This window comes from Silurus meridionalis, chromosome 4 (assembly GCF_014805685.1).
Source record: "Silurus meridionalis isolate SWU-2019-XX chromosome 4, ASM1480568v1, whole genome shotgun sequence".
Taxonomy (NCBI): Eukaryota; Metazoa; Chordata; class Actinopteri; order Siluriformes; family Siluridae; genus Silurus; species Silurus meridionalis.
In genome coordinates, this window is record NC_060887.1 from 28291306 (window position 1) to 28308545 (window position 17240).

The following is a 17240-nucleotide window of genomic DNA, read 5'->3' on the forward strand; positions in this document are numbered from 1 at the left end:
GTGGCAGGTTGAAAAAGCCACACAATTTTAAAAAATAGGTTGAAGGGCTGAAAATAGTGTGCAATGAAAAGAATAAATATTGATTATGTCAATTGATTAAAACTAAAGTAACAAACCTGGTTTGAAAATGTAAAAAGTAGAAAGTACAGAATGTGTACACTGTGTAAAAAAAAAATGTAGAGTGAAAGTAAAAGGTTGTCCGAAAAATAAATTGTGAAGTAAAGTTCTGATACCAGAAAAATCTATTTAAGAACAGTAATTATGTATTTGTACTTCGCTACTTCCCATCTCCTTGAACTTGTAACAATAAAAAAATGTACTAATGTACTTTTCACAGATAATTACTTTTTCTTTTCATACTTCAGTGTGTTAAAAAAATAAAATTTTGTTTTCTTACACAAATATACAGGAATACTTTTACTTTAGAAATAGTTAAGCGTATTTTAACTTTTACTCGAGTACAACAATGTGTACTTCAGTTAAAATTGTGTTATGAAGTATTAAAAGCTTCAAAAAAGCACAGGATGCACTAAAATATGTAAATCTTGCACTTCAAAATGTATTTATTTTTTTTAAGAATTCAAAGATTCATTAATTCTTGAGTAATTATTTTGTTGCAAGACCTCTTAGAAAATCCAGTAGAAAAAGTCAGGTGTAGAGTATTCTGATATAAACTGATTTGACCTTTTTGCATTTGGATTTATGACACCATTAACAATTAAATGCACTCTTGCATGAATGTTGACACTATATTTGGCCAATTCAGTTGCACCCGAGTCTTGTAATGCTATCCCTGAAACTCTACTCTGTACACCAATCAATTATGGAGAGAGCCAACAACAGGAATGTTCACTGACACTCTCTTGTCATAGAACCATCTTTCCAAAAAAAAATATACCTGAAACTATTTCATGCACTGGCATGATCCTAATTTCCTTTTAATCTCAAACGATTAAGAATTCGTGTTTTTGCAATACACATTGAGAGAAATGTTTAACAGTTCACACTGTCAAACATTTACTGCAAGGCAGCCCTTTAAACAGCTATGTTAGGTTTTATATGTTCTTCTGCATTTTCCCTGCTGATTGATGGCCCTTGCTGGGTGGCCATGTTCTGTGCAGTTTCTTTAACTTGGTATTAGTAAGTCAAATGTTTTTTGTAAAATCCTATTAGAAATCTAGGTTATATATATATATATATATATATATATATATATATATATATATATATATATATATATATATATATATATATATATATATACAACCAGGTTAAAAAAGAATAGAGATTTAATGAACATTCTTTAATCGTTATTATACACTGTAGCATACATTGCATTGTGTATTAGCATTAAATACCAAGTAATAACTGGAGGTTACACTGAGATCTGAGTGCATCTTATCAATAATTAAAGCATCTTTTATTGGTTTGGCTATTATTCATAAGGCATAAATATGCTATGTCTTCCCTTTCGAGCTGTTGTAAAGGTTTAGGAGCTGTCTAATGAATTCAGTGCAAGTTTTTATCTATAGTGGTCTGCGTTTTAAGCTCTACAGAAAAAAAAGAGCTTTGACACTCAAATGAACTTAACTTGGGTAGAAATTGTGAAATGGATTAAACGATTGTGCTTAAGTGTTATAGAAGGTGTAAAAATTCAATAACAATAACAATATGTTGTATATACACAAATATATGTTTCTGGAGTCTGAAAAACACACTGTTATCTTCAGTAATTCCTGCCTGAAGATTAATTTGAGAGAGCCATCGTATCAGCATTATATAGGCCCTTTTCACAGCTACACACATGCTAGACTGTCAGTTCAGGACAGCAGCTTGATATTGATTGGTTCAGACACATCACATCACATGTTTGCATGTCTGAGTTCCCTTTAATGGATTGATTTGGCATTGTTTAGGAAACACTGTGTGCCATGTTACGCATTGGAAATAGCCAGAAGTCACATTACGTTACATAACACAATCAGTGATTTTGAGATCAATAATCTCTCTTGCTCTCTTACTACAATTAGAAGGAAATGGCCTACAGAACAATGTGTGACATTTGTGACATTTAGTTCATTACATAATTCAATTTTACTTTGCAAGATTTGATCTAATACAGTGTAATAAAGCTATACTTAGAGTGGTACAATGTTTAATGTTGAAAGTCAAATTTGAATTGCTTTATAATCCACGAAAAAACGAATATAACAAGTAACTCTCATAACATTCTGTTCAAGTAAAACATTTGATGTATTTATAGCTGCCTACAAGAATCATTTTGCTCAAAGCACCTTAAGTATGGAACATGAAAGTGCATTTACATCGATTATATAACGCAGGAAGTAATACGATGACCAGCAACTATTCTTCTTCATGGTCCATTAGAACTGTAAAAGACTTTTTGCCTCTTATGAGTAAAAATGAACACGGCTTTGCACAAATAGTTAGGGATGTACTTTATAATAGTGGTAATGATTTCTCTAATGCAGTGTAAAGGCAATGAGAAAATTGCAATAGCTACTGCTGGGCCCCTGAGCAAAAACCTCAACCAGGAACTGCTCAGCTATATGCTTGCCTTGTAATTGTAAGTCATTTAGGATCAAACATCAGACAACTGAATATGAATGGCAGGTTAATGCAGATGAATTAATGTGCTTTAATACTACCAAGGCAGTTATAAAAATAAATTTGCACAGTGATACTTGCATATGGAGTTTGCTTATTAAAATAAACAGAAAACAATAATCATTTATTCATTTATTCATCAAAAGTCATAGTTGATCTAGAGCTGAGTGGACTGGGTATGAGGCAGAAAACATTACCAGTCAAAATACACACAAGCACAAGCACAAATTCATTTATACCCAAAGGCAATTCAGAGCAGTCAATCCACCCACCAACTTATTTTCAGTTGGTAATCATTAATTTCATAAAGTTTTTGGAAATAAGTACTTCTTACATTGAGTTAAAAAGAACCACACCACACATTTTTGTTGAAAATCAATTTTGACACTTTTTTTTTTTATTTCTTTGGATATGTGGTCAAAATGGAATGCCATGGTTTGTCTTACTCACAGCAAGTTTATTTGTTGAATTGGTTGTATGTATCTCAAAGCGTAGGCTGTCTGTACAATCCCACTGATTCTGTGAGTAGCACTGATTAGAGTGTGTCTACATGCAGCATGCAGTAGTGTAATACAGAGCAGTGATTACTGCACCCCACCAACTATAAGCTGCCATACAAGCTTGGTGTTAATTACACCCCAGCCATGATCTCCATATCCTCCTTCACTGAGCATGAACTTCAGCTTCCATTATCTCAGTCTGTCTCTGCAGCTGCAGGGTAAAACATAGCTATTCTGAATATAAGAAACCTTGTTTAGAGTTGGAAAGATAAGCAATATTTGATTAAAGGCAGCTCGCTTGTTTATAGCTGTTAAATGAATGCGTCTTTAAACACTATGGTCCTAATTTACTGAAGAGTTTGATGTGTAAAGTGTGCAAACTTAAAAAAAGAATTGTTTAATATAATTGTCCATCAATGAGAAAAATAGTATATTTGTACTATTTTGCTTTTGTTGTCTCATTGACTATACTGTGCCTCCAGAAGTTATTCACTGTCTGATGATAATTTCTTTTTTGTTTGTTGCAACATCGAAATTAAGCATATCAGAATTGTGATTGTATAGACAATCTATTAGCCACAATCAAAAATCCACACTCTAGAGGTCCATAAAAAACATAATGAAAAGCTGCTTGAATGAAAGTATTTGCCATCTCAGAGTGACTTGAATTTTACAGCAGTTATATAGTTGTTATCTTAGATATTTATATTTTTTCCAATTATAATTAATGAGTCAGTAGACAGTATTTTGAGATCATGCCACAGATGTTCAACTGGTTTAAACTGATTTAAATCTGTAGACAAAATCAGTAATCACAAAATTTTAAAATAAAAATAAAGTAAAAAAGGGGTCTCAGGATTATTACTTACTAATACAACTGTAAATGTAATTCCTTATATACACCTACAGTATGATTAAAGTTCACACTTTTAATATAAAATACATTTTATTTCAAAATTTGTATCATATTATAAACATATTTTGAACATATTGTGTGGTATTCAATCTGCAGAATATGTGGATGAATTACATCAGAAGCATTATTTTCTGTTTCATTTGGAAATTGAAAGTTTAATGGCTGAAGGAGTGGGAACTCCATAACAAGCAAGGCAGTTGAGTGGGTCAGCAGTTACTAAGTGTTATATTTCCACTTTCTTGGAACTAGCAACATTGAGGCACTGTAATTTTGGATTCCTGGCTCATTTTTGGAGCTCAAATCCCCATAAATGTTCTGAGTGGATTCAAGGTCATTATTCAGTATTATGTAACCCACCATTGTCTATAAATGTGGTCTTTTTACATTTATGGCATTTGGCAGATGTCCTTATCAAGGGCAACTTAGACAAATTTCTATATAAATACATTCTGATACTGATTCACCTCTGTTGGAGAGAAAATAGGAAGAAAAAAAATGTATACATTCATGAAATATATAAAATCTTCCTAAATACTGAAGCAGGTAAAAAAAATTAAGGCAAACGGAAAACTTTGCCCATATACATTTTTTTGTTCCTTTTTTGTACAAATTAGTTTAGATCAAGACAAAAACAGCTTTAATTAAAAAAAAAGAGCACAAACGACCTGATTTCATAAGCCAATTCAACACAAGCAACTTTAGATTGTTTCCCATTGTTTCCAGGAAGCCTGAAGCCAGTCTTGAAGGTTAAATATAGATGAATTATGATCCACTTACATTATAAATATACAATTTACAAGCATACTGCATGCATTATCCATTGCATTAGATAATTTATAATCTCTTATTTGATATGTCTTTCTCTCTTATGCTTGATAACTGATAATAAAACTGCAGTCAGGAAATCATGGCCCTCTAGTCAAAGCTGTCCAGTGTGCATGAAGACAGAGAGCAAGAGTCCCTAGTGTGATAGTCTGTACAGACAGCTCATTGATTGTGCATGATCTCTTAAATGAAACCAGACACGTTACAGTCTGAGGAAGTAGTGCTATTGCAACCATAATGTACAATCCTAATGCACTTAAATTTGCATGGTAGAATATGAGCACTTAAATGTTTATAATAGATAAATAAATGTTTTCCTTTTATTTCTCTGACACGTAGCACCTAAATTGATGTGTTTTTGCATCCAGCTTCTGAGGTTCGATCCTGAGCTCAGATTACTGTCTGTGTGGGGTTTTGCATGTTCTCACTGTGTTTTCTTTAGTCACTCTGCTATGCTCCCTCCTTCCAGAAAACAACTTGCCAGTAGGTGAGTAGGTTATTTACAATCGAGCAAATGAGTAATGGGTTAGCTAAAATAAAGCTCTTCAAGTCCTATTTCAGTTACTGTTTTATTTGTGGGACATATCAATACATAAGATAACCGCATGAACCAAATCCCAATTATATTTTGTAGATTGTTCCTGTAACTCTTATCAATCATTCAAATTAGAGGAACCCTACAGACAATGTAAATTGTCAATGTTGCAATACACACTATTGTGGAATAGAAACCACTACAGGGTCTTTTGTTAGCACTCATTCTTCATCAGAATAAGAACTTCCCTGTGGACACTACATCCTTTTACAAGGTCAGGGTCAGGACTCTGGCTTTGATGCTCCAGTGTATACAGTGTACACACACACACACACACACACACACACACACACACACACACACACACACATATATATATATAATATATACAACCCATATTTAAAAATAGGGGGGGATGCAGTGTAAAATGTAAATAAAATAACGCTTATTTGATATATTTTACATTTTATGATGTGGCAAAATTATATATCAAATATATCCAGTATGCAGTTTAGCACTGTCTTGCTGAAATATGCAAGGCCTTCTCTGAAAAAGACATTGACCGGATAGAAGCATATGCTGTTCTAAGTCCTGTAAACACTTTCCAGCACTGGAGTCTTTGCAAATGAATGTTGAGAAACATTATTACAAAATAAATTATATATATATATATATATATATATATATATATATATATATATATATATATATAAATAATTTATTTATATATATACATATATATAATTTTTCGGTACAGGTCTTGTAGTGCAAAAAAACCTATTGTAATTGTAGGGATTTTTATTATTATTTTTCCACCCTGTAACCGTTCGTGCAGACTAAACTGTAAGGCTTGGAGACTTAAAACTTGGCCAGATGGTAGAGCTCAATTTGGGGAGAGGTTGACAAAGTATCAACCAAATTGGCCAAAGAGGGCGCTACAGTCCAAAACAACATAATTTCCCACCTTTTTGGCCCTAGTTCATACACTTTGCTGTTGACAAAAAGTTGGGTCAAAACAAAGAAAATATATAACTACGTACCCTTTCCTCTGGCATGCAGTGTCACTGTCCAATGTGCCACAAGGCTCTATTCGGACCTTCACATATCTTAAAAAAAACATGTCAGCCATTGGTCAATGATTTTGAGCACCTATTCCAAAAGGCTAATGAAGGCCAATATAAACAAAACTATAAACAATCAAATTGTTCATTAATTATTCACAATCGTGTTAAAAACCTTCTTTTGCTAACTCGTCCTAGGTTTTTTTGCCCAATCAGAACCAAACCAGTGCAGACATGTTCACTGGACAGGGACTTTCAACTCATTGTTGCAAAGGGTCGCCAAAAGCGGGCCCACTTTTATCAAAATGGCTATAACTCATGAGCGGAATAAGATATCTTCACCAATCTTCGAACACGTGTATGAGCTCAATCTTTGATATAAAAAAAAAAGAAGAAAGAAATGCAGAGCTTGGTGGCGCTATAAAAAGGGCAATAACTAATCAACCTGGCATGCAGTGTCTGTGTCCAATGTGCCACAGGGTCTAAGAGAACGTTTGTGTAGCTCAAAAAACATGGCCGCTTTTGGCCAATGAATTTCAAGCACCTATTACACAAGGTCGATCTGAATGAAACTAGATGGGCATGTTCCTAATGTTTTTTTCTTATGAGCCTCAATGCCTTAAGTGCTTGAACCCCAGTAATCAGTGCTTGCAGCTATATTTAAACATGCACAACAAAGTCAGGGGTATAAAAATAGAAAAAAAAGCACAGTGTCACTGTGGCTACTTACTCTCTACCGGAAATAGGATTTATTTTGCGCATGCATTAAAAGCAATTTTGTTTTGCATTTCTTCCCACTAACACACCGAAATTTACCTGAACCGTGACTTAAAAAACAAGGTACGTATAGAGATTCATGAATTTTGTGCACTGTTACACTCCTAATATATGCTTATATAAACTGCAGCACTTGTGGAGTTTATTGGGTCTTCAGTGGTCAATAATTATCAAAAGTGGTCCAAGGTAGGAACAGTGGTGAACCAGCGACTGGATCATGGCCGGGCAACGGCTCACTGATGCACGTGGAGAGCAAAGGCTGGCCCGTGTGGTCCAATCCAACAGGAGAGCTACAACAGCTCAAACTGCTTAAGAACTTAATGCTGTTAATCCTCGACAGGTCACGACTGCAGCATAGGGAGAACCAACACAATATCAGGCAGGTGGACAAAATGTTATGCTTGATCAGTGGCCATAAAGCTATGCCTAGTATACACACACACACACACACACACACACACACACACACACACACACACACACATACAGTATATACAAAAAATCTTGATGCAAACTGTTTGCTTTGCCTTACTTTGCTTCCATCTAGTGGTCAGAATTGGTTCACACAGCCTTAATAATCTCTTAATGCGCCTGGCACACAATACTCAGTACAACTTAATGCAATTCAATACAACTTTTAATAAAAGAGCATCACTACCAGTATGTTTTTGTTTTTTTTCTTTTTTTGCATAGACACACTTATAGATATAAATTATTTATACACATTTTACTGTATATGTCTTTTCTGTCTACATGTCCATGCTTAGTTAGCACTGAGAGACGAGTGATGTTTATTATTTTATTCAAATGATTAATGAAAATAGGTTTTACATCATTTTTAGTTAAAATGTATCATAATTTAGATAAACATTCCTTACAGTAAACACAGGCCTCAAGTTTCTCAAGAAACCATAACCAACAGAATGCCATTGGAAAAAATTCACTGAAAGATATAGATGGACTGTAAAGACAACTGGATAACTACAAAAAGGTATCCTGTAGCCCCATTTTAGTAGAGTGGCACACAGCAGGGGTAATAAAGAACGATGATTTGCTAATCTTTTAGTCTTTCATAGATCCCTTGCACTGCCCAAACTCAACCAGGTGGCCTATTTGGGAAAATAGAGTGGTTCACTGAGCTATCCAAAAACTAATAATTTCCCTCAGCAATGCAAGACTTACAAATGGGCCTAAATAAGTCTTTTAATGATTAGAGGGAATTCATAAAGTAACAAGTTTAAATGTTTGGAACTAATCATGAAGCAGAGCTTTGTGTGTTGTGCAGTAGTATCAATTAAAATATGTGTGTGTGTGTGTGTGTGTGTGTGTGTGTGTGTGTGTGTGTGTGTGTGTGTGTGTGAGAGAGAGAGAGAGAGAGAGAGAGAGAGAGAGAGAGAGAGAGAGAGAGAGAGAGAGAGAGAGAGAGAGAGAGAGATTGCTTTGAGTGTATGGACTTAATAGAGAAAATCATAAATGAAGAGCACACCCCACACTTTGAGAACCACCAGTCTTCTACAATTGGCACACTAGATCTTGCTAATTGAAGATATCAGTTGAGGTATATTACTTTGAGGGTAAATGGCATCTCAAATTATGTGTTCCTTTTTGTGAATGGGTCCAATGAATAAGCAAAAGATAATAAATCTTCTATAATCTTCTACAAGCGTCTGTATTTCTTTCTAGGCAGAACTCCTGTATGTTGTGGGCAACAGTCCACTTAGCAATTCACAAGCTCCTGGAAGACAATGTGGACTCAGACTAGGCTATATGGGATTACAAAATATATGTAGGTTTAAGACAAGGTGTTATAAGCCATCTTCAAACTCATCTCGTTTACAAATTTAAATTAATTTAAAATCAGCAAATTGTCCTAAGGCTACAGTAACAAGAGGCAGTGGATGCTCTAAGACCACAATAATCAGTAAATGGACAGAGGTGGCAAAAGTACACACATCCTTCACTTAAGTAGAAGTACAGATACTCATGTTTTAAAATACTCTGGAAAATAATGTTAAGTACTGACTATACTTTTTTACTCAAGATAAAGTAAAAAAGTCTGGGCTCTGACATGTAATTAATTAAAAAGTAGCCATTATTACTACCTTTTTAAGCATCACACTATTAACTGGACCACATGTCATATAGATATTAGGGCTGTCAATCGATTAAAACATTTAATCATGATTAATCGCATGATTGTCATTAGTTAGATTAATCGCAATTTAATCGAACATTTTAATCTGTTCTAAATGTACCTTATATAATTGGTTTCAGGTTGTTAATACTCTTATAAACATGGGCATGAACAAATATGGATGCTTTATGCAAATGTTCTTCTTCTTCTTCTTCTTTCAGCTGCTCCCCTTATGGGTCGCCACAGCGGATCATCCGTCTCCATACTACTCTGTGCTCTACATCTGCCTCTTTTAAATCAACTACCTGCATGTCTTCCTTCATCACATCCTTTAACCTCCTTTTTTTGGCCTCCTCTTTTCCTCCCTACTGGTGGAAAAACCTCAACATCTTCAGCTCTGCTACCTCCAGTTCCACCTCCTGTCTTTTACACAATGCCACTGTCTCGAAACCATTCAACATCGCAGGTCTCACCACAGTCCTATAAACTTTCCCTTTCACTCTTGCAGATACCCTTCTATCACATATCACAATAGCCACTATTCTCCACCCACTCCACCCTGCCTCTTTTCTTTACTTCTTTTACACACTCTCCATTACTTTGAACTGTTGACCCCAGGTACCTGAACTCCTCCAACCTTCTCCACCTCTTCCCCCATGCAACCGCACCACTCCACTGCCCTCCCTCTGCACCACCCCTTACATACTTCTCTGACACACCAGACTATATACAACATACAGTGAGGAAAATAAGTATTTGAACACCCTGCTATTTTGCAAGTTCTCCCACTTAGAAATCATGGAGGGGTCTGAAATTGTCATCGTAGGTGCATGTCCACTGTGAGAGACAGAATCTAAAAAAAAAAAAATACAGAAATCACAATGTATGATTTTGAAACTATTTATTTGTATGATACAGCTGCAAATAAGTATTTGAACACCTGAGAAAGTCAATGTTAATATTTGGTGCAGTAGTCTTTGTTTGCAATTACAGAGGTCAAACGTTTCCTGTAGTTTTTCACCAGGTTTGCACACACTGCTGGAGGGATTTTGGCCTACTCCTCCACACAGATCTTCTCTAGATCAGTCAGGTTTCTGGCCTGTCGCTGAGAAACACGGAGTTTGAGCTCCCTCCAAAGATTCTCTATTGGGTTTAAGTCTGGAGACTGGCTAGGCCACGGCGGAACCTTGATATGCTTCTTACAGACCACTCCTTGGTTATCCTGGCTGTGTGCTTCGGGTCATTGTCATGTTGGAAGACCCAGCCTCGACCCATCTTCAATGCTCTAACTGAGGGAAGGAGGTTGTTCCCCAAAATCTCGCAATACATGGCCCCGGTCATCCTCTCCTGCAGAAAAACACCCTCAAAGCATGATGCTACCACCCCCATGCTTCACAGTAGTGATAGTGTTCCTGGGATGGTACTCATCATTCTTCTTCCTCCAAACACATTTAGTGGAATTATGACCCAAAAGTTCTATTTTGGTCTCATCTGACCACATGACTTTCTCCCATGACTCCTCTGGATCATCCAAATGGTCATTGGCAAACTTAAGACGTGCCTGGACATGTGCTGGTTTAAGCAGGGGAACCTTCCGTGCCATGCATGATTTCAAACCATGACGTCTTAGTGTATAACCAACAGTAACCTTGGAAACGGTGGTCCCAGCTCTTTTCAGGTCATTGACCAGCTCCTCCCGTGTAGTTCTGGGCGGATTTCCCACCTTCCTTAGGATCATTGAGACCCCACGAGGTGAGATCTTGCATGGAGCCCCAGTCTGAGGGAGATTGACAGTCATGTTTAGCTTCTTCTTCTATTTTCTAATGATTGCTCCAACAGTGGACCTTTTTTCACCAAGCTGCTTGGCAATTTCCCCGTAGCCCTTTCCAGCCTTGTGGAGGTGTACAATTTTGTCCTTAGTGTCTTTGGACAGCTCTTTGGTCTTGGCCATGTTAGTAGTTGGATTCTTACTGTATAGGGTGGACAGGTGTCTTTATGCAGCTAATGACCTCAAACAGGTGCATCTAATTTAGGATAATAAATGTAGTGGAGGTGGACATTTTAAAGGCAGACTAACAGGTCTTTGAGGGTCAGAATTCTAGCTGATAGACAGGTGTTCAAATACTTATTTGCAGCAAATCTATAAACTATTTATTTGTATCATACAAATAAATAGTTTAAAAATCATATATTGTGATTTCTGGATTTTTTTTTTTTTTAGATTATGTCTCTCACAGTGGACATGCACCTACGATGACAATTTCAGACCCCTCCATGATTTCTAAGTGGGAAAACTTGCAAAATAGCAGGGTGTTCAAATACTTATTTTCCTTACTGTATACAATACCACAAATCCTCTCTCGGCACCCTGTCGTATGCTTTCCCTAAATCCAAAACACACAATGCAACTCCTTCTGACCTTCATCTATACTTCTCCATCAACATTCTCAAAGCAAATAATGCTTTTTAAAAACTCCACTGCCATCTCTTCTAAACATCTCCATGATTCTACCGGTATGTCATCTGGTCCAATCGACTTTCCACTCTTCATCCTCTTAATCACTTTCTTCTTACTAATCCTATCCACTTCCTGCCTTACCATCTACACATCATCCAATCTTCTCTTTATCGTATTTTCCTCGTTCATCAGCTTCTCAAAATACTATCTCCATCTTCTCAACACACTCTACTCACTAGTCAACACATTTCCATCTTCATCCTTTAATTGCAGCACATCCTTCCCAGCTCGGTTCCCCTGCCTGGTTGATCGGAACAAATCCTTTTCTCCTTCCTTAGTGTCAAACTTCTCATGCAGCGTATGCCTTTTCCTTGGCTTTCGCCACATCTCTCTTCACCTGCTGCTGCATTACCTAGTACTTTTGCCTACTTTTCTCATCACTCTGTCCTCCTTTCTATTTCCAGATGTCACACCAAATACCTTTCCAGTTGTCTCCCTTATCACTTCTGCAGTAGTTGCCCAATCATCCAGCACCTCTTCACCACCACCGAACCCCTGTCTGACCTCTTCCCTGAACCACACACTACAGTCTTCCTCCTTCAGTTTCCACTATCTTATTATTCTTTCAGTCCTCACTCTCCTCCTCTTCTTTACCTCTGAATCCATCCTACAGACCACCATCCGATGCTGTCTGAATCCATCCTACAGACCACCATCCGATGCTGTCTAGCTACACTGTCCCCTGCCAACACCTTACAATCTCCAATCTCCTTCAGGTTGCATCTCCTACATAGAACATTCTCCACCTGTGTGCACCTTCCTCCACTCTTATGTCATTCTATGTTCCTCCTTCTTCTTAAAATAAGTGTTCACCACTGCCATTTCCATCCTTTTAGCAAAATCTACCACCAACTACCTTTCCACATTCCTCTCCTTAAGGCCATACCTACCCATCACTTCCTAATCATCTCTGTTCCCTTTACCTACATGGCCATTGAAGTCTGCCCCAATCACCAATCGTATATTCCTAGGTACACCTTCTACCATTTCATCTAACTCACTCCAGAGTTTTTCCATCTCCTCCATCTCACAACCCACTTGTGGTGCATAGGCACCAACTTCCAGCTTCACGTTCATAACCCTTTCAGAAACTCTGTTCACCTCCACTACACTCTTACTAAACTTTTTCCTCAAGATCCGTCAGGATACACTATTTCTCTTTCTATCCACATCATCAAGAACAGTTTAAACCCACCTTCAATGTTCCTGGCCTTTCCTGTTCTTGGCCCTTTCCACTTGGTCTCCTGAACACACAACATATCTACCTTTCTCCTCTCCATCATATCAGATATTTCTCTCCCTTTACCAGTTATAGTACCAAAATTTAAAGTACCAACCCTAACCTCCACTCTCTTACACTCTTTTCCTGCCGTCTCTGTAGACGTCTTCCCCCTCTCCTTCTCCTCTTTCGGCCAACAGTAGCCCAATTTCCACCAGTACTCTGTTGGCTAACAAAACCTGTGGCAGTCGTTGATAACCCGGGACTGGCCCGATCCTGTATTAATTTCTGATTCGTGATCCGCATATTTAATTTGGCACATGTTTTACTCTCGATGCCCTTCCTAACGCAACCCTCCTCATTTATCCGGGCCTGGGACCGGCACTAAGAGTGCACTGGCTTGTGCAACCCTAATGGCTGGGTTATGCTTTATGCAAATGAATCTTTATTATTTGTGAAACCAGACTCAACATAGAGCATGACGACTAAATTTTCTTGTAAATGTTTTCAAGCAATTATGTAAATCATCAGGACACCAAACAGAACCTTTGCTATGTTTCCACACAGACAGTTAATGAGGTTATAATTACATAATATTGATTACATAATCAGAAAATATTTGTTTTAAATGTAAACTGGTAGACATTTTTAGCTTTCTATTCATATATATATATATTATGCCTGTGAATCAAGTATTCACTGAGATTCAGGTTGTTTTGAGTGTGTTCCATTTAATTTAGCCTCTTTAATATTTATTTATCTTTATTTTTAACTAATGATTAACTAATTAACCAACTGTGAATAATAATAATAATTAATATTGACAGCCCTAATCAATATATCAATACAAAATAAATAAAAAATTGTGTTCTTTAATTAATGTGTCCAGGCTGAACATCCACTATATAGAACACAAGCAGAGAAAAGATGATGATGATCAGGTGATCAGGAATGTCTCTGTTCTCAGTCATGTTTACATCACTGACTCCCTCTGTCTCATCCACGTTAGCCTATGTGGAGATGTGTGATGTCTACATCTGTGGTGTGTGATAGAAAATGATACACCAGTGGTAGAATGAAAAAAAAAACACAATGACAGGAAATAGGTTGATAGGATAAAAACGGCATGCAATGAGAAGAGAAATATTATTTCACCAAATATAACAACAATAATAATAAAAATAATTGTGTCAAAATGTAAATTTAAAAAGATAACTAAATAGTAAACTAAAGTACTGATACCAAAAAAATCTACTTAAGTAATGTAAATAAGTTTTTGTACTTCGTTACTTCCCATCTCTGTAATTTGATGAAGGCCTTTTCCCTTCTTTGTTTTTTTTGTTGTTTTTTTCAGAGAGATTATTGAAAAACCAAGTTGGGTTATGTTAGAGAGAAGGCCAGTTGCTCAGTCAAAAGGTATGCAGGCAGACTTGGATTTGACTTTTTATTTAGAATTTAGAGCAACATTTATGAATCAATGTGGACTGATTGGGGCTTTCTATTGGGATTGTTGCTATGGTAACAAGCTACATTTGTGGGTCTTTTGGCAATGGACAGACCGGGTGCTATCAGACTCAATTTCTTGTGATGAAAAGTAATGGGTACTGTTCCAGGAGTCCTTGCTATTTACGCAGATCTTTTTCATTTCTTTTCAGGTTGAGAAGTAGTTTGACTAGGGTCCCTTACTCTGGTATTAAGAACACAGATATGCTTCAGTTCACTTCACTCACTATACTGTAGGCCCTTAAGTAGTGAACTCCCTGACACCATGCTGCATCTATGTAATGTTGAAAATTCTTCTGTAGTGGTTAATTGGCAGAGGAACAAAGATGCAGTTTGGGCTTTTGTTAAAGTCATAAAGAGGCGGAACAATTTTCAAAATATAGGACAGGCAGAAAAAACAGGTCACAACAAGTAGACTAAGTAGGAATGCAAATAGCTCAGAATCATCACATTCAAATCCTTGCCCAAAACTAAATAAATAATACATCGTTTAATAAGTTGATAACCTAGTGATACGATTTTTTCATTTCTTTGTATGATTTTGTGCTTAACCAACTTAACATAAACAATATGTCCACTGTACCAGAAGACAGATCTTATGTAACCAATCATTTCATAAATTGTTAAATAGAAGTTTTCATTGGTCTAGGTTTCCAAGTGTTACCACAATATTGGCAATTTTACATTATTATTAGTATTACCTGAAATTACCTGAAATAGCAGCCAAACTTTTTCTCTAAGCCCTCTGTCACAGCACAGTGGATGGATGTCTGTGCTCCCTGCCATGGTGTCTTCATTAGCAGTATGGAAAAGAATGTCAGCACAGAACTTAGCGGGGGGAACTTAGACTTCACATGGCGGATCAGATCTGTATTAATCACTCCAGGGTGCAAGCTGTAGGAAGTCAACCCAGTACCTTTAAAACCACAAAGGTGTAAACATACAATAATAACAGCATTATTTTAGGTAAAGCTTAGTACCATAAATGCTTTCTAACAATTTCTTGGAACAGTAATAGCCCACATATTATTAACACAAAACTTATGGCAGTAACCACTTATTAGCTCAGCTATATTTTACCCTTCATCCGCCGAGCAAGTTCTCTGGAGAACAGCACATTGGCTAGCTTGCTTTGTTTATAGCTTTCCAGGGAGTTGTATGGCCTCTTGTCAAAAAATAGATCATCAATATGAATCTTTCCTAAGCAAAAATAATCACATAAAAATAAATGTTATTCATATGGGTAATTTCTCCCTGTGCTGTCAGAGAATTATGGAAGTAAGGTCTGTTTATTAAGACAGTGTAGCCTAGAAACATATTTGTCAGGAATGTTGTCCTCACTGAGCTTTTAATTAAAAACAGATTACCACCAGCATGTGCAATACTGGACACATTCACCACACGACTCGGGGCAGAGATCTTGAGAATTCCCAACAGAAGATTGGTAAGTAAGGAATGGCCTAGCTAATTGACGGCTAGCTGTGTCTCAAATCCATCCTCTGTGATCCACTTGGGGCACAGCATTACACCTGTTACAAAAAAACACTTCTGTAAAGATTTACAGATCATCTCCTGACCTATTAGTCAAACAATACAATATTAAGGTAATTAGGCTAAAGGTAAAATCCAGGTAGATTCGTCATTTCAGTGGAATACATTTTATGTAGTACTACTGTCAGGGAACCACTAGCCACGCCTCCCTCCAAGGCTCACACTCTCACTCACCGACACCTGTTTCCCATTTTCCTATCCCCTTTATAAGGTCCCAATGCCCCCTCACTGACTGTCGGGTCTACTTGTTGCTTTCATAGATCACCCAGACGGCCTACCACTCATTTTCCTTACGCTTCCATGCTCCTGGCTACTCAAGATAAGTTTGTGTTTGCATGTTAAGTAAAGACATTGTGGTTTACTCCCGGTTTCTGACGCCTGGTCTATATCTGTGACAACTACTAACTTGACCTTAATAGATATTGCTAATTATTGTTTATATAAAAATGCATTATTTTAATATTATGTCTAACAAATAATTTGCACCCAAATACAGCCTGGAAATTTATGGATTTTGGTACATTTTATACAGCTTAAATGTGGATTGACTTGTGTTTTTCACAGCTTTAAATGAAATACCTAACAGTTTTTATATATTTATAATTCAATTTTTAAATATATACAGTCAGGACTTTCCTGCATTGTTGATCAGAATATCCAGTCTTTCCTCTGTTGCTAAGAATTCTTTGGCAAACTCATGAATAGAATAAAGGGAGGCTAAATTCATGTGCCAAATGATCACTTTCCTGTGACCTGCCGAATCTCTTGCTTAGCTATGTCAGCCTGCCTCAGGTCCCGACAGGCCATCACAACTCGAGCACCTTAAATACATACACAAATAATGGGACAGAGGAGTATGACAACATTGCATGATGAGCATCTGTATGAATTTTAAATTATGTCTCTCACCTCGACGAGCCAAATCCTTTGCTGTTTCCTTGCCAATACCAGTGTTGGCTCCGGTAATCATTACTGTTTTTCCATCAAGACGTGCTCTACTTTTGCACATGCCACCAGCAATCCATTTTCGCATCAGCAAAATGCCTAGAGGGGGAAAAGGGCCTAGATAGTTT

General features: G+C 36.8%; 1 protein-coding gene across 1 annotated transcript in view; it reads right to left on the minus strand.

The window, feature by feature from the left end:
- The window catches only part of si:dkey-23o4.6 (retinol dehydrogenase 12), a 26058-nt gene extending 8858 nt beyond the window's left edge, over positions 1-17200 (minus strand). Inside the window, 6 exon segments of the mRNA XM_046846132.1 lie at positions 15328-15532; positions 15697-15816; positions 15984-16148; positions 16807-16923; positions 16926-16988; positions 17077-17200. Of these exon segments, the coding sequence (XP_046702088.1) occupies positions 15328-15532; positions 15697-15816; positions 15984-16148; positions 16807-16923; positions 16926-16988; positions 17077-17200 (794 nt within the window).
- Between the last annotated feature and the right edge of the window lie 40 nt (positions 17201-17240).